The following is an 18303-nucleotide window of genomic DNA, read 5'->3' on the forward strand; positions in this document are numbered from 1 at the left end:
CTACACAGAAGCAGCTGGGCCAAAGCCAAAAGGAAGCTCAGCTGCAAATGTGTCCGATGATGAAATTAAAGTCTGATGCTGTAAAAATCAATAATGCATAGGAACTGGGAATGTAGTAAGATCTAAGAACCAAGATAAGCTGGATATAGTCAAACTGGAGAAAGTTTAAACATTGACATCTTGGGTATCAGTGAACTTTAGGATAGGAACAGATGACTTTAATTCAGGTGATCACTACACAGACTACTGTGGGCAAGAATCCCTTAGAAGAAAAGGAGTAGCCCTCATGGTCAATAAAAGGGTGAGAAAAGCAGTACTAGGATATAATCTCAAAAATGACAGAAGGATATCTGTTAGAATCCAAGGCAAACTGTTCAACATCCCAGTAATACAAGTCTATGCTCCAACCAATGATGCCAAAGAGGTCAAAGTTGATCAGTTCTTTGAAGACCTACAACATCTTCTAGAAATAACACCAAAAAAAAAAAAAAAAGACGTCACATTCTTTATAAAGGATTAGAATGCTAAAGTAGGAAATTAAAAGATAATTGGAATAATGTCTGGCCTTGCAGTACAAAATGAAGCGGGGCAGAGACTAACATAATCTTGCAAGATAACTTGCTGGTCATAGCAAACACTTTCTTTTCAACAGTCCAAAAGGCAACCCTACACACAGACATCACTGATAGTCAATATGGAAATCAAATTAACTATGTAGTTAAATAAGCAATGCAAAGAAATAGAAGAAAAACACAGAATGGGAAAGATAAGAGATCTCACTAAAAAAAAATCTTAGAGATATCAAGGGAAAGTTTCAGACAAAAATGTAGGTAACAGAAGTAGAAGAGATTAACAAGAGGTGGCAAGAACACACAAAAGAACTACACAAAAAGTGTCCTAACATCACATACGAGCATGATGAGTATGGTTGCTGATCTAGAGCCAGACATCCTAGAGAATGAAGTTAAGTGGGCCTTAGGAAGCATTGCTACCAATAAGGCTAGTGGAGATGATGGAATTCCAGCTGAATTATTTAAAATCCTAAAAGATGATGCTGTTAAAAGTGCTGCACTCAATACACCATCAAACTTGGAAAACTCAACAGCGGCCACTGGATTGGAAAAGATCAATTCATGTCTCAATACTAAAGAAAGGCAATGCCAAGGAATATTTAAATTACTGAACAATTGTACTCATTTCACATGCCAGCAAGATTATGCTTAAGATTCTACAAGCTGGGCTTCAGCAATGTGGGAACCAAAAAGTACCAGAAGAGCAGGCTGGTTTTTGAAGATGCAGAATAACTAGGGACTAAACTGCCAACATTTTCTGGATTATAGAGAAAGCAAGGGAGTTTAAAAAATTCTACTTCTGCTTCACTGACCATACTGAAGCCTTTGACTGTGTGGATCACAAAAAGTTGTGGCAAGTCCTCAAAGAGATGGGAGTACCACATCATCTTACTGGTCTCCTGAGGAATCAATATGATGGTCAAGAAGCAATAATTAGAACCAGACATGGCGCAACTGATTGGTTTTCAGATTGAAAATGGAGTATAACAAGGGTGTATATTGTCACTCTCAGAATATATCATGTGAAATGCCACTCTGAATGAATCTAAAGCCAGAATTAAGGTTGCCAGGAAATAGAGAATAGATTAAAGTATGTCAGAGCCGGGAGGGTCACCCATTATTTGAGCATAGTAAGTGGGCAGCTGGTTGGCCAGACTTGGAATCAGAAGACCAGGTTCAAATACTGCTTTGATTTGAACTAACTTTGTGACAGTGGGTAAATCATTAATCTCTCACAACCCATTTCCTCATCTATTCAATGTAGTTAATAGTAACTACCTTACAGGGTTTCTGTAAGGATCAAATGAGATAATGTATGTTAAAGGCTTTGTAAACCTTTAAGGCAGGAAAAAAGAAGGAAAAGATGCAGGAAATGGAACGCAATGAATATAAGAAAAAGAGGAAAGGAGAGACAGTAAGGAAGAAAACAAGAGTAAAATGAGGAGAAAGGATAGGGAAGGAGAAGCAAGAATAAAGCAAAGGGATAAAGTAAGAAGCTAAGAGAGGGAAGGAGAAGGAAGGAGAGACCAGGGCCAGTGGAGATAAAGCACATGGAATGCAGAAATTGGTCTTCCTTTTCATTTCTTGGTGGTCTGGGCCTTGGGGCTGATAAGGAAACGAGGCAAGAAAACAGCAGCCCATTAATATCTGAACAGACCTGGGTTGAGAGTGGTGACTGAAGGAGTCGTCAGCAGCAGTGGGAGCACGTAGTCCAGAAATGCTCCTAGACCTGAGGGGAGGGGCAGGATGACTGCTTTCCCATCTAGCACTGGGGGCAAGGGTGGGGTACTGTCTGGGTGATGTTCATGGAAGGAAGGCTGACACCAATATGGGACCAACATGTCAAATTGGCTGAGTTTAGAGAAAAAGCCTGAGGAAAGAGAAATCCCTCCTTTCTTCAAGAAGACAAGTCATGCTCAAACAACTACCGTAAGCATCCCTGGAGCAAGGACAATGTCACTTCATTCTGTTGTCTCCCAAACAGTACTGTGCACACCGCACCTGATGCCAGACACCTCTGTGAAAAAGAGCTTTTAAGCCTGTGGAGAAAAGGCCAACAATGAGGAGCTGTTGCTCCCAGAGGCACAGCCATAGTCCTAACTGAGGAGACAGCATTTTCAGCTGTGCTTTTGAATGACCTGCTAGTCTGGCTGTAACTTTAGAGGACTTTTCCAAATTAGACACTAATCCTGCAGCTACAGATGGTGATTACAAAACAACCCTGTGGAAACTCTAGTAGCTCTGTAGGTAGGGATGGACCACCATTTACCTGGCATCTCCCTCAGTTCACTGAGATTTGAATGTGAATAGTATTACCCCATGCATACAAGTCTGTGTCAGGTGGGCCCAGCAAATCTGGTCAGGCTGTAGAGCAGTGGTGTTACATTCCAAGATAAATGGGCCTATTAATCATGCATAAAGATCCTTCCTGGCTGCATATCGACTTGGAAAATCACAAATGAACACTAACTATATTCTATCATATTTTTATTTTGTTACATATTTCCCAATTACATTTAATCATTTAAATCTGGCATGGCTGCCCTCTGCACTAGTCCATAGGCTCTGTATCTGACACCTCTGCTCTAGGTAGTGATTCTTAAACTGAGGGTGGAGACCCCATGTGGTTGTGAGAAATTTGGCAACAGTAAAAGATATCTGAAAGTTCAACAATCAAAAATTAATTAAAAATCACACTTGTAATGAATTCAAGGTGTTTCTGATAGCACTTGTCCCAGTGGCACTGGACAACTTCACTGTAGCCTTGGTTCTGAACACAAAGCATGCACACTTTGCAATGCCTATGCCCTTAGGTCATGCAAAGCCAAGGAACATGGCAAAAGGTAAGAAGGGATCACAAGTGGAAAAAGTTTAAGAAGCCCTGTTCTAGAATATCCTTGACCATTTAGCATTAGGAGGTGGATGGGTCATCTGGGTCAACCATTACCTGAAAAAGAAACCTTCTAAAAATACTCATGATAAATGGCCATCCAGCTTTTCCTTGAAGACCTCCAGTGATGGAGGCTCACTACCTGTAAAAGCTGCCCATTTGAGAGCCTTTTGGATAGTATGGATTGTAAAGCAGTTTTCCCTTATGTCAGATTTAAGTATGCCTCTATGCAATTTCTCCCCACTGTTCTTAGCTCTGTCCTTTGCGTCATGGAGAATAAATCCAATCTCTCTCCTGTGCAATAGTCCTTTAAATACCTGAAAACAGCTATCATTCATGTTCCCCTAAGCCTTCTGTCCTATAAGATAAACACACCTAGTTTCTTCAACAGAACCTTCTATGAAATGGTCACCAATGTCCCCTCCATCATAGTTGGCCTTTGTGGATAATGAACTTCCTAAAATGTAGCAGCCCTAACTGGATAATCCAGATATAGTTTGACAAAGGCAGACAGTAGCAAGGTTATCATCATCCTAGTCCTTACCCTATACCTCTCTTAATACAGTCTAAGGTCCCCTAAGTTTTATGGGTGTGGGGAGACAAGTCACACTAAGAACTCAGACTGAACTCAAGGTCCACTAAGACTCCTAGATCCTTTGCACATAAACTATTTTCTAGTCATGCTCTCCCCATCCTGTACTTAGGCAACTACTTTTTTTCCCCAATTAATAGTATTTTTTTTTCTAATGATATGTAAAGATAGTTTTTAACATTCACTTTTATAAGATTTTGAGTTCCAAATTTTTTCCCCCCTCTCCTTTCCTTTATGATGGCAAGCAATCTGAGATAGGCTATACATGTATAGTCATATTAAACATATTTCCCATTAATCATGTTATGAAAAAAGAATCAGAATAAAAGAAAAAAACCACAATAAAGAAACAAACAAACAAAAAAGGGAAAATAACATGTTTCTATCTGCATTCACACTCTATAGTTCTTTCATCATAGTGGATGTGGATAGCATTTTCCAACTGGAGTCTTTTTGTCTTGGATCATTGTATTGCTGAGAAGGGCTAAGTCTATCAAAGTCGGTCTCACACAATGTTGCTGTTACTGTGTATAATGTTCTCCTGGTTCTGCTCACTTCACTCAGCATCAGTTCATGTAAATTTTTTCAGGTTTTTCTGAAATGTGTCTGCTCATCTTTCTTATAGCACAAGAGTATTCCATTACATTCATATACCACAACTTGATTCCCCAACTGACGGACATCTGCTAAATTTCTCTGCCATCACAAAAAGAGCTGCTATAAATATTCTTTGTACATGTTGGTCCTTTTCTCTTTTTTATGATCTCTTGAGATACAGATCTAGTAGTGGTATTGTTGGATCAAAGGGTACATACAGTTTTATAGCCCTTTGAGCAAAATTCCAAACTGCTCTCCAGAATGGTTGGATAAGTTCACAACTCTACCAACAATGCATTAGTGTTCTCATTTTCCCATATCTTTTCTAAAATTTATCATTTTCCTTTTGTCATATTAATCTGACAGGTAATAGGTGTGATGTAGTACCTCAGAGTCATTTTAATTTTCATTTCTCTAATCAATATTTAGAGCATTTTTCCTATGACTATAGATAGCTTTAACTTCTTCAATTGAAAACTGTCTGCTCATATCCTTTGACCATTTATCAATTAGGCAATGACTTATATTCTTATAAATTTTACTCCTTTCTCAATATATTTTAGAAATGGTCTTTATCAGAGACATTGGCTATAAAAATTATTTCCCAGTTTTCTGCTTCCCTTCTAATCTTGGCTGTATTGGCTTTGCTTATTTATAACCTTTTAAATTTAATGTAATTAAAATTATCCATTTTGCATTTCATAATGTTCTCTACTCTTGTTTGGTTATAAATTCTGCAATTAATATCACCTGAAAATCAGTCCTGGACGGCACCTAGTCTCCTCAAAGCCAAGGTTACGAGGGGCTGGAAACAGCATCATGTTTTAGACCACAGCAAGAATTCCCACCCTGGGGACCTCAGAGTCACTTCAAGGGCTATTAGACCTCCAATCTCTAAAAGCTATATAACAGCTCAAACTATCTCACTGAATGATGGTATGATAAATTATCACATATCTTCTATAGACTGAATGTTTGATATGTATACACACATATATGTATACACAATCTATAATGATTTTTCAAATGTATGTATGCTAATTGTTATTAAAAAAAAACAACCTTGAATTCAAAAAGTTTTGTGGAATTCACAGTAGTTTTATAAACTAGGAAGAGGATTTCTTATTTAGCATAACATGAACAATGGAAAGACTGCTAGTTTTGGAGTCAGGAGGCCTGGTCTTAAACTCACCAGCTACAAGACCAAGGGCAAGCCACATAACTTTTTGTTTCCTTATCTACAAAATGGGAAAAATCACTCCTATTTCTTAAAAGTTTTTCCTAGAAAATTCCTCCTATTTATAGAGTGCTTGCTAGTTCCAAGCACTCTCTAGGTAGTATAATATTCATTCAGTGGGCCTGCCAGTTCCCATTTCTAAAGCTCTTCAGTGCTTTAGATAAAGCGCCTTCTTCAGAGCAGGTAAACGTTTTGTTCCCTAAGGGTAGGGAATATGTCTTCCCCATCACCTTATGCCCCGAGGGCCTGATCATAGAAGAGACAAATACCTGATAGATTTATAAAATAAATGTTTAGATGTCACTCAAAGGGAAGATGAATTAAACCACTAAAGCCCTAGAAAACTTGCACATCTGAGTCTGCAGGTATACACGGATGAAAAGGGTAACCTTCCCTGCTCACAGGATTTTGCACAAGAAGAGATCCTGGGATCTAGTCTAACTGCTTCATTTGACAGAGGAGGTATCTGAGGGCTAGGGAAGTGAGGTGTCTTTCTGCTGTCACACAGGTAGCATAGAGCGGAGCTCTAATCCTGACCCAAACCTTCTTACTGCAAATCTAGTGCTCTCTCCATTCCATGCTGCTTCCTAAAATCTGGACAATATCCTCTAGGCCCAGCCTGCAATATGTGCCCTTTCCCACACCTATTTGTCATTATTTGTGGCAGACATTTTTCAAAGGACAGATAGCAGACATTTGCTTGTTTTTCTCACATCCCCAGGACTTAGCACCGAATCCCACACATTAAGAAGGCACTTAGTAATTGTTAAATTTAACTGAATCCTCCGCCTTCCCCCCACTCCCCGCCTGCCAAAATGAATTTATTCAAGGTGAGGTGGAAGGCACAGGCCACAAAGGGCATGTAGGGTTCTTAACCAGAGATCAGCCATAACCTTCCATGCCAACAGAGTAGGAACTTACAGAGTATCACACGTAAGAGGCTGGATTCCGTGGCTTCTCATGTCCCTTCCTGAACTATGATCCCATGGCAGTATTAGGGAAAGATAAACAGCCTCCCAGTACTCTAAGTCAAATGGTCTGGTCTCCTAATGGCAGCTGGAGGGAGCTGTTAGGAGTAACTTTACAAATCAAATCAAACCTAGTACTTCAGTTAAATTATGGTGCAAAGGTCAGGAGAGACCTACTCATTCATGGGAATCTGAGATTTCTTGATTTGTCCCTTCTCCTCATATGTCTTGTGTAAGTAGCTACTAAGTCCTGAGGACTCCAATCAATCAACAAGCATTGATTAAGGGCCTCCTATCTGGTAGGCACTGACAGGTGCTGGGGAAACAAAACTAAGGATGAAGTGGACCCTACCCACACAGAGCACATTTGCACACATTACACAGAGCACAGCATCCCTGGTCATGCCCCAGAACATCCTTAGGAGATGGCTCTTTCCTGTCCACTCACTGTGTATCACTGCCAATCACCATCAGACCCACCTGACCATGCCTGCTGCATCAAGCATGGTGGACAAGATGATTTTCGAGGTTCCTTCCAATGGCAGCTTCTGTCAGGAGCAGGGACCCCAGGGAAACGCCTCAGCACCAGACCCTTGAGTTTTTCTGCTTCCCTAAACAACAGGCCCAGTGTAGAGAGCAAGCAGGCATTCTCTGGGAGCCCTGCCAAGTTAAGCAAGTTTGGCTGCCTTTTCAAGAAGGGACAGAGGAGGTTGGAGAGGACAAAGGAGCAAGAAGAGGACATACACCACCACAGATCTCCCCTTCACCTTGTGTCAAGGGAATTCATAATACCTAGGAGTTGCAAGGACCCTGATAAGTGCCCATACAGCCTTTGCTCAAAGACCTCCATGGGGGTCTGCAAAGGCCTAATGTTCCAGAAATGACAAGCAAACAGCTATCAGTGGAGTGGAAGGCACTTTCTAATGAGCATAGCTGCCCCCAAGGTGCTTTGTTGACAAGGTGGAGCATGTGAAGAGTCTAGGATGCCCAGTGAACAGAAGGGTGAGGAGGAGGCCTGGAAATCCTGTCATATGAGAATTGCTTGAAGGCACGGGGCTTTGGATGAGTGTTAGCAGTGATGTGACCTTCAAAGAGCTACAGGGGACAGCATCTCCTAGAACTCAACTTCTCCCCACCCTCTTCTCCTTCTGAGATGGAAAGGGAGGACTTCCTCTGTTTAGCTCTATAGGAGGGAGTGAGGGGGCCCCCAGCTCCCATCAGTAAAAGTGGGATAACAACTTGTTAAGGATGGTGTAGAAGAGATTCCTGGTTCTAGCAGTTTCAGGGCCTGATGATGTAAGAGGTACCTTTCACCTACAGTATTCTAGGAGCCTTGGGATTTTCCTGGTTTACTTCATGTTAGTTGTCCAGCTTATATGATGGGACCCAACCAATTACTATGACCCACACAGCTTGACTCTGTCTTTCTTTCTGATCCATTCATATGGCCCAAATAAGGAAAAAGTATTTTAAAAGTGGTTGCTATGTGCCAGGCATTGTGCTAAGCGCTAGGGATACAAGTGAGCAGTCCCTACCTTCAAGGAGCTTATGTTCTAATGGAAGAATTCAAAGAGTAAGGGACTCTTGGCTTCCCTTTGATCTACAGGGCTAGGCCAAACCTGGATCCCACATTCCCTCTGACCCACAGGAATAGACCAGCAAACATGGTTCCTAGTTTCCCTCTAAGACACGACAGCTTGGCCCAAATATATCTTCCTCTCTCAGGTACAAGACAGAGCCACAGGTCCCTTCTTTCTTGCCTCCTCCTCAGACAACAGGTCAGAAGAGCTTCCTTTCCTCCCTCTGGCCCATTCAACTCCACCAAATGTAACTTGTGATTTCTTCTGACTTACGTCTCTCCGGGGAAACGTGCTCAGCAACTTGAACTCATCCCAGGGAAAGCCTTTGGAGGCCACAAAGTCAAAGACCACTCGCAGCTGGCTGCTGGCCAGGAAACGCCGCTCCAGAAACTCCCCGCTGGGTGTTCGGATCCGTAGCTTGCTTACAGGCTCTGCACTCTCTTCTTTGGGCTCTGGAGGCAGAGACTGCTCCAAGGACAGCCGGATGGCCTGAGAGAAGCAAAAGGGAGGCATGTGACTTCAGCACTAATACAGGATCCTATCAGCAGTTGCCATTCAGGGCTAGCAAACACAGGTACCTCATGCAGCCTAGAAGTCAGTGATAACAGGATGGTTATCCCTACGACTCAGAGTTGGTGTGGCTTGGCCATGGTCACAGCTAGGAAATAACGGAATCAGGATTTGAACCCAGGTCTGCTCCCTTGGAATTGAGGGCACTCTCCACCACATAATGATGGGGGTTAAAAAGGAAGCAGCTTATTTCTACTCTTTCTAGAATGTCAACAATCCTTTTCATGAGCTAGGTCTTGTGCCTGGACTGTGGATCCATGTATTTTTCATTTCTTAATATTAGCCTACAAGACAACTAATTAAAATAAATCCCACCTTTATGACACATATTATTAAAGCAGTTGTTAACTGCATGGAGGGGATAGATAATTTAATTGTTTGACTGAAGGGCTTAGATATTTTTGATTGAGGGGATAGTCATCAAATACTCAGACCTTTTCTTTTCCCAGCCAGCATTTAAGTTGTTAGGAACATTTACCAAAAAATATGTATGGCTGGAAAGTCCACTTCTTACGGGTAGAAAAACTGAAGTTGTTTAAAAACGTCCACCAATAATCATATAGCAAAGAAGAATGAAAATAAACAGAGCAAAGATCAGGTGTGTGCCCAAAGAACAATTCTGAGGGAAGTCCTGCTGGACCGGTCTGGGAGTCAGGAAACATGGAGTGTTCGTAAGGCCTGAGAAGATCTCAGACTGCAGAGTGCCAGAGCTAGAAGGGATCTCAGCACCTAGCATTAAAGCTGGGAGAATCAAGGCCTTCAGGAGAGAAGCGTGGATCTGGAAAAGCAAACAGCTGGTTAGGAAGGTGCTGACTGACAAAAGGACACAGCTTTTTGAACCAAAGCTAAAAGTGTAAGAGAGATGGTATACATGCAATAAAGGGGGGAGCGCATCAGAAGGTGACAGGGTGAAGCGCTTTAAGCTAAAGAGTAATGAGCTGATCTGTGATTACCAGGCCAGACAGTGTAGGAAGTGAATACGAAGAGACAACATGCAAACAGGAGCTGGCAATAAAACTCAGGGCTTCACACGCCTACGCCTAAATGCCTACAGGTGACTAGGAAGGTAAAATCAAAGCCCCTAAACCAAGGAGGTTCAGATGCCTCAGAGACCTGGGTTCAGAGCCCTAACACAAAGGGGACGAGCAGGGCAATGTGGGGCAGAGGCAACTTCTGCTCTTTTTACTTAAGCTGTCATTTGAGAAACTGTGAACATCTTCTGCTCTTGCGTCACTCCCACTGCAGTCTGTCTGCCTTCCTCTGCCCAAAAAGCCGTCTTTTGAAATGGAGAATTTTTAAAAAGAAGAAAAATGAAATTCAGTAAAACTACATCTGGCAAGATCCTCAACACTCCACACTCATAGCCCACCCCTTCTGCAAAGGAGAAAGTGGTGAGCATTTTCTCAACATTTCTCTAGGGACAAGATTCTCAGGAATCATAATTACGTAACATTCGACTTCCTTTTCCGGGCTGCTGTTCCTTATGTTACAAGGCTGTGGTTATAGACTTTTCTTGGTCCTGCTTGCTCTACTCTGCATCCATTCATCTGTCTTTTCAGGTTTCTCTGAATTCTTCGTATCTATAATTTCTTACAGCCCTTTGATTCTGTTTCATTCATGTATTTTAACTTATTTAGTCATACTTCAATTAATGGTCATCTATTTTGTTTCCAGCCTTTTTGCTAACACTGTATATTAAAAAGCTATGCTAATGTGAGGAAATCTTGGAACCAGGAAGGGGAAGAGTATTTGGATGAAGATCACCACATTCAATTCAACAACATTTATCACAGCGTCTGGCAAATGCACTCAAGAAATGCTTGTAGCTGAGTGCCAGGTACCATGCCAGGGGCTTAGGAGACAAGAATGTAAATAGTCCCTGACCTCAATGAGCTTACATTCTGCCACCACAATATACAAGAAAGAATGCTCCTAACAAGAAACATCCCCTTCAAAGTGCCATAGCTGGAGTGCCATGCCCAGCTCTGAGGAGCCCATTTTAGGAAAGCTATTGAGAGACTGGAGAACAATCATTAATCCTGCCATGAAGTCAGGGAAGTTTATTTGGAAGATGAAAAGACTTTGGGGTCTACAGGATAGGGATGAGAACATGGAGGCTATAGTCAAGTAACTGAAGAACTGTCACATGCCTCATAAGTTGTAAACATTTAGTCCTGGAATCAGGAAAAAGTCCTGGCTATCCAGAATTGGAATGGGCTACCCAGGAAGGTGTGAACTTCCAGTCACTAGAGATCTTCAAGAGAGAGGTTAGAAGACCATTTGTCAGTCACTCAACAAGCATTTACTAAGTGTTCCAATGTGCCAATTTATATATACACACGTATGCATACTTATATATATGATAAATAATAAAACAAGATGTGTATGCATGTGCACACATGCATTAAGTACACTGGAGATAACCTTAGAGGAAAGGCCTTGGGGAATGGAGTAAGGAAGAAGTGAAAGGGTGGTTGGTGGAAGATGAGACTTTCAAAGGCCTCTTGTAGAAGATGTGATTTGAGCTGAGTCTTGAAGGAAGCCAGAGAAGTCAGGAAGTGGAAATGAGGGAAGACATTCTGGGCATGGGGGACAGCCAGAGAAAAGGCCTGGAGTCAGGAGAGGGAGGGTTTTGTGTGATGTAGCCAGATTGTAGAGTGAGTGGAGGGCTCTCTTAAAGTAACATGCAAAAGCCCTGAAAGGGGAGAAGAGGCTGGGCTGTGAAGAGCTTTAAAAGCTAGAAAGATCATTTTATATTTGCTCCTAGAGGTAATAGGGAGTCACTAGGTTGCACAGGTATGTTCCAGGGTGGGTCACACTACATAGCACCTGAAGTTCCTTTATGTGATCCTGTCAAGCATATGTTACAGATGAATGAAACCTTAGAACAGGGGATGTCAAGGTTGGGAGGGGCCTTAGAACAGTGGATGTCAGGGCTGGGAGGGGCCTTAGAGATCACCTATTTCTTCCTGTCTCCATTTATTAACTCAGAAAGAAATTGCAGCCCTTGCAGGGGCATGCAGGTGCTGCAGGGTACACCCTTGTGGTTGGGCAGAACAAGGTCTCCTGCATGGATTCAGCCCAACAGTGCCCTTTGTGTAGCTGGTATGACTTCTTCATCAGACCTTCTGTGTCACTGTTTGGGGCCCTCTGCCATTCTTCCTCCAGCCCCTATCTGTCTGTTCTCCTTTCTGTTCTGACATTTTCCTCCAAAGTATCACACTGTTTGCCGGCCCCAGACCCTCATACTCTATCAGAGTGAATGGGGGGAGCTCAGGAGTCCCTCCTTTTGTACAGGGAAGGCCCCGTCCCTGCTGCACTAAGCTCCTAGGGTTTGCAGCACAAGGAGAGCTGCAGTTTCAATCCACCCTCAGGAATGGGTGCAGGATGGCTAAGGGAGCAAACTCCAGTCAGGAATCAACAATGGGCCTGACAGAAGATGCTGAGCCCATGAATGGATCAAGAGGCACATTTCAAAGGCTGTCCAGACAAATGGCCTTCTGGAACATGCACGGTCATAAAACAGCTGCTTCAAGGAGGTCCGATGGAACCCAAGTCCTGCTGAACCACTTCTGTTTGACAGAGTAAATATTTCATTTCCAATTTGAAGGAAGGACTTGGAAAAAGAAGGCTTGGGTTCAAGTCCCTGGTTCACCACGTATTAGCTGTGCAACCCCAGGGAAATCACCACTTCCCTGAGCCTTGGTTTCTTTATCTGTAAAATGGGGATAAGTACTCATCCCACCAGTCTGGGAGGGTTATTGTGATGAAAGCATTTTGTAAACCTTAAAGCTTCCTAGAAATGTGAGGTCTTAACTACTGTTGAATGAAAAAATAAATGAAAAATCTTTTTTTCCAATGGCTTTTATTTGTTATCTTTTAAATTGCTTTTGATTTGCCTAAAATAAGCTTCCACTGGATTCTGGATCAGGTTTTTAGTAAAAGGATTATTTATTGGATTCTCTGGCTCTGTGGGACCCTCCAACCAGAAAAGGATACACATCTCCAGTAGCTGGTGACAAGGATGGGATCTGTCACAATGGCTTCCTTTTGAATGAGATATAGAGGGTAGGAGTCTTCTGGCCCTCAGTTAGCAGCCCTGGCAGCAGCAAGATAATGGGAAAAGCCCTGGTGCTCGGGCTCCAGTCACAGTGATTATGCCAGGAGCAGCAGGGAGGTGGTGACTTTGGCCTGGACACCTAGCCTGCACGAGTGGACAGTGGCACCCATGTTTGCGCATCTTAGCCCTTGGGACTTCCTTAGCTGTAGGTGGGCTCTGGAAACAGCCATGGGCAACAGTGTGGGCTAAAAGGACCTAGACATTCCTCTAACCAAAGCTACCTTAACCAATAATACACATATACTGGGATAGACTCAGACTGGGAGGAGCTTAAATGCCAACCAGATGGGAGCCACATAAGCTTCTGGAGATGGTAAGAAACTACAGTGGTTGCAGTATGAGTAGCAAGAAGTCTTCACCAGCTCTTGCTTGGATTTTTGCAACAGGCTCTTAAATGGTCTCCCCTGCACAACTGCAACTGATATTCCTAAAACATAGGGATGGCTTCCCCTGCTCACGAAACTCAAGGGGCTGCCCCTCTGATAAATGAACATCCTTTGCTTTGACAATGAAGGCCTTTACAGCCTGGCTCCAGATTCCCCACCTCAGGCTACCTAGAATTCACCCAAATTGCCCTCCTTGTCATCCCTGGACACCTGTGCCTCTCTCTGCCCAGTTGTTCCCCCATCCAGGTATGGAAGGCTTTCTGGAACCCCTGGCTCTCTTTTAGGCTCAGCTTGGGTACTTCAAAGGGCCCCTCCTGACTTCTCTAGTGTTAGGGTTCCAAGAACTCCTGAAGACTTATTTTGCATGTACTTGGCATTTTCTTATAAGATATGTTGAATTCTTGTAGTAGAAGTTAAGCTACTTTCTCACAACCCCAGCACTTAGCACAGTGCCTGCACATAATAGGAGCTAAATACACGTTTGTTAACAGATGGGCTGATAAATGATCTCCTTAGACAAAGAAGTCAGTTACACTGAGGGTAGCCAACTCTCCTTCAACATAAAAACTATCTTGAATCTGACTGAGGGGGCGCCCAAAATAACTCCAAGTGACTCTGTCTGAAGAAAAAGACAGTGAACCCAGGGATAAAGGGAAGTGAGACCAGAAAAGGAAAGCCTGAACTGAAGCTGGAAAGAACTGAAGGCTGGTCTGGTTTTTGGAGGGCAGCAGCGCTCTCGATGGGAGGCCCTCTCTTTAGCTCTGAGGCTTCCAGCCCAGAGGGAGAACACGGCCCCAGGATACCTACCTCCCGCTCCTCCTCCTGCTCTTTCCGCATCTGCTCCAAACGTGACTGTTCAGCTACTTCTCTCTCATGGGCTTCCCTCTGTTAGGGAAAGAAACATATCAGGTATTCCGAAGCTCTGTGGCAGCCCCAGCAGCAGGAACACTCGTGCTGGGTCAGAAATGGGGCCCCAGGTCAACCTGTGCTAAAAGGCCCTCGGTGCCTCCCTGGGGCCCACAGTAGCCCAGGATCCTCACAGTCCCTTACTTTCTCCAGCAACTGTGAGAAAGATACACTGGGAACTTCCTGCCTCTCTACCTTTATTTCCCAGTAGGTTTCCTTTGTCTTCCCTGCCTCGGGACAATTGGGAATTGTGGCTCTAACCTCAGAAGGGGCCCTAGAGTTCATCTAGCCCAAACCCTCACTTGATAAATGAAGGCACTGAGGCCCAAACAAAGAAGAGTTTTGGCCAAGGTCGAAAAATCTCTGACTTGAGATCTCCAAGAGCCACACCAGCAGCTTCACAAGGTCTCTGGGCCTAACTGACCTCTTCACACCTCATCTGCTTGTCTCAACTGGACCCGCTCCTGGTCCGAGGTTCTCCACTATCTCACAGGAGAGATTCAAGAGGCCCTTAACCTCTCCACATTCCAACTTTCTTGTATATTCAATGGAGAGAGCAACCTCAGAGGGTTATGGTAAAGGTCAAAGGAGATGCTGGATGTAAAATGTTTTGCAGACCTTCAAGTGCTATAGAAATGCCTGTTATTAATGACTAAATGATGTGGTTCTCAAGTGAGGGCTGTTATTGAACTGGGGGAACAAAACAGGTAAATGTGAAATATATGCAAAGTAATTTTTAAGGAATAGGCTTGAAATAGAAAAACAGGACTTAGAGTCCAAGGGCCTGGATTTGAATTTCTGCTTTGCTACTAACTACAATATGACCTTGGGTAAGTCATTTGCCTTCTCTAGCCATTTCATATATCTGTAAAACAAAGAGGTTGGACTAGACGGATTTAGAGTTTTTTGGATTGCGATAAGATTTAGATAATGAAAGGACTCTTGGAAATCAATATGCTTTTCTCGGCACATACCCCACCCTTTAGCACACATACCTTGGCTCTGTCAGCTTCAAGTGAAAGGCGATAAGCCTCGTCCTGTTCTCTCTTCATGTTTTCTCGGGCTTCACGCTCATCCTGGAGGAGAAAGCACAGGGCAAATAAGGGACAAAGAGCCTTCACCATGCTGGCACTTTGGGGGAATCTGATGGAGCTCAATGAATAACAGTAACTTTGTTTTTGTTTTTTAAGGAAAATCTTTTTAATTAGCAAACATTTATTTTCTTTCCCTCCCGTCCCCTCCCTAACAAAAAAAAAAAAAAAAAAGGAAAAAACACAATCTTGTAAAACTACGCTTGTCAAATAAATTAAATCTCCCAGTGGCCATAAACAACACTGGTGAGAAGTGCATCATTGGACTGCAGCTCTTCAGCAGCCCAAGCCCAGGGAAGTTAGAGGCTGTCTCAAGCTCACACACAGCAACTGCACCCTAGGCAAATGTTTCTCTCAGCTTGTTAAGCAATGTGCTAAGAATGTTGTTCAGAGAAGAGGGGGTGGGTGTTCCTTACGGGGTAGTGCCCTGTATCAGTGAAACCATAGGCCTACTATGCCAATATTATGACTTTAAAGACCTCCTATGTGAGTCTTTACACAGAAGGGGGGACTTTCAAGATGACACTGCCTTACGTAGCAAAAATGAAGCGAGAAGTAGACCATTCAGGAAGTGCTTTCGTTTAGGTCAACTATGTTTACAGGTAAGTATGAATAGCCTCTCATTGTGCTGTTATGCCCATATGCCCAAAAGAGGTTCCTTTCAGTCTACACAGCTGAAACCCTTTCATTGAGAACATGTTCTATTGATGTTACAATTGTATGGTCATGTAACCAATCCCCATGAGTTAACAAAAGTATTATAAATAAACAACTTGAGTTTAAAATAGACTATTGTAAGTTCTGAGATGAGTGACTACTAGGATGGCTTTGCCACTGAATGGGCAGAGCATCTGTCACCTGCTGCCCAGACAAAGGAGTGCCCCCTGAACTTGTCCAGGAGGGATGCTTTTATCATTTTCATCCCACTTCCCTTGTTCCACAGACAGCAATAAAGTGAAACAAGTAGACGTTTTAGATGTGCATCATCAAACTTGTTCACAAGTTATTCTCTGACATGCCTTTTCCTTCACCTCTCTCTCTACTTATCAATATCCTCCCTGTCCTTCAGAGTACCTTGTCAGAACTGGCCTCTGTCTACTCCTGAGCTAGCATGGGGACCACAACTTGCTCTCCTAATCTGAGGTCCTCCTCAATTTTGTGTCCTGGGCACAGGGCCTGGCACAAAGGAGTAAGTAGGTCAATAAACACTCCAGAGAACAACAGACTTTTGAAACTGGAAGGAAGGAATCTTTTGAGGCTCTCTCCTTTAATCTGCTTCTAAACCAAGAATCCTCTCTACAGTATGCTCAAGTAGACATACCAGCCTTGGACAGCTGGTCTCTAATGGGAGGGGGAAGAGGAGAAATCTATTTTTTCTAGTTATTAAGAAGTTTTTAAAAATCCACATGAAAAGTATACCTCTTTCAAACTTCTTCTCTCCTCTCAGCTCTGCCCTTGGGGCCAAGCACGTGAAAGCCCCACAAACACTTGCTTCCTAAAATGTGTCACCCAAAAGTGAACAGTGTCCACCCCTCAGGGAGGTCTGACCGGAGACACCAAGAACAGAGGCATCAGCATCACCTTTTGTGAGAGACACTACCCAGTCCTCTGATGCCCGTAGACTGCATTGTTTCCACAGTGTGTTCTTTACATGCGCACTAAGTTAAGTTCTTCAGAACTGTAGATCCTTTTCAGACACATTTCCATCTAGCCATGTTATCTCCATCTCATATCTGAGAAGCGAATTTACTGGAGTCTAAGTGGAAGGTTTACATTTCACTGTATTCAATTTAGCCTCAACCTCTTTTTGGAGCTGGGCTTTGTCATCCACTGTGTGCAAATCTGATGAGCGTTCCATGGAGGCTTTCATCCAAGTCTCTGATACTAAAGGTCAAGCAGGGGTCCCGGAGCGCTTGAAGAATCCTCCTTAAGCTGAGAATGCACCATCACTGAAACTGCTCAGCAGGAGTCTCTCTTTTCTCTCCTCTGCTTCTGGCTTCCTTCAAGTCTCATCTTCAGCAAGAAGTCTTTCTCAAGTCCCTTTAATACTAGTGCCTTCCTCTTACTCATCACTTCCACTTTTCCTTATGTATATGCTATCTGTACAGAATTGTTTGCAGGTTGTCTTCCATGTTTAAATGGACAGCAGAGATTGTCTTTTGCCTTTTCTTTTGTATAACCAGTGCTTAGCACAGTTGCTGGCACATAGTAGGTAGGCACTTAGTAAATGTTAGTTGACTCAGTGATTGACTGGCAAAGGAAATGGTTCCAATGAGGAAGAAAAGAGAGAGCTCTCTAAAGAGAAGATGTACTCATACAGGAAACTCACCCAACAACTTAAACATATTAAAAAAAAAAGAGAGATGTACAGAAGATGGAAACAGAAGAAAGGACAAATAACAAAAGATGAATATAAAAGAGTAGCACAGTTCAGACTGTATTAAAGCCCAGCCCAGAATAAGCTGAGGCTAATGAGGAGTGCTGGGCAAATCAAATAGGCTTCGTACCTCTTAATGCTGTGCCAAGACAAAAAGGGAAGCTGAAAGAAGGGCTAGAGCCATTGCTTGGGGGAAGGAGACAGTAACAAAAGATGGCAGAGGGAAGGCAGAACTACTAATTTCTTATTTATGATAAAGTAGGAGATGGCAAGAAAACTTCTAGCAGACCTTGACAAGTTCCATTTACTTGCCTTGGAAGAACTACATACTGGAACACTGGTCAAGAACTCATTGGAGAGTCACTGTCAGTCTTCTTGAAAAAATGACAGAGAATGAAAACGGCGGTTCAGGACTAT

At 43.0% G+C, this 18303-nt stretch overlaps 1 protein-coding gene across 6 annotated transcripts in view; it reads right to left on the reverse strand.

Annotated features, from left to right (window-relative positions):
• The window catches only part of FAF1 (Fas associated factor 1), a 466037-nt gene that overhangs the window by 42302 nt on the left and 405432 nt on the right, over positions 1–18303 (reverse strand). For all 6 annotated transcript variants that reach the window (XM_072649394.1, XM_072649398.1, XM_072649395.1 and 3 more), the window contains 3 exons: positions 15414–15494; positions 14320–14397; positions 8710–8925 (listed from right to left, as the gene is read on the reverse strand). In XM_072649394.1, coding sequence (XP_072505495.1) covers positions 8710–8925; positions 14320–14397; positions 15414–15494 — 375 coding nt within the window. The remainder of the gene's footprint in view (positions 1–8709; positions 8926–14319; positions 14398–15413; positions 15495–18303) is intronic.

The sequence above is a fragment of the Notamacropus eugenii genome, chromosome 2 (assembly GCF_028372415.1).
Source record: "Notamacropus eugenii isolate mMacEug1 chromosome 2, mMacEug1.pri_v2, whole genome shotgun sequence".
NCBI lineage: Eukaryota > Metazoa > Chordata > Mammalia > Diprotodontia > Macropodidae > Notamacropus > Notamacropus eugenii.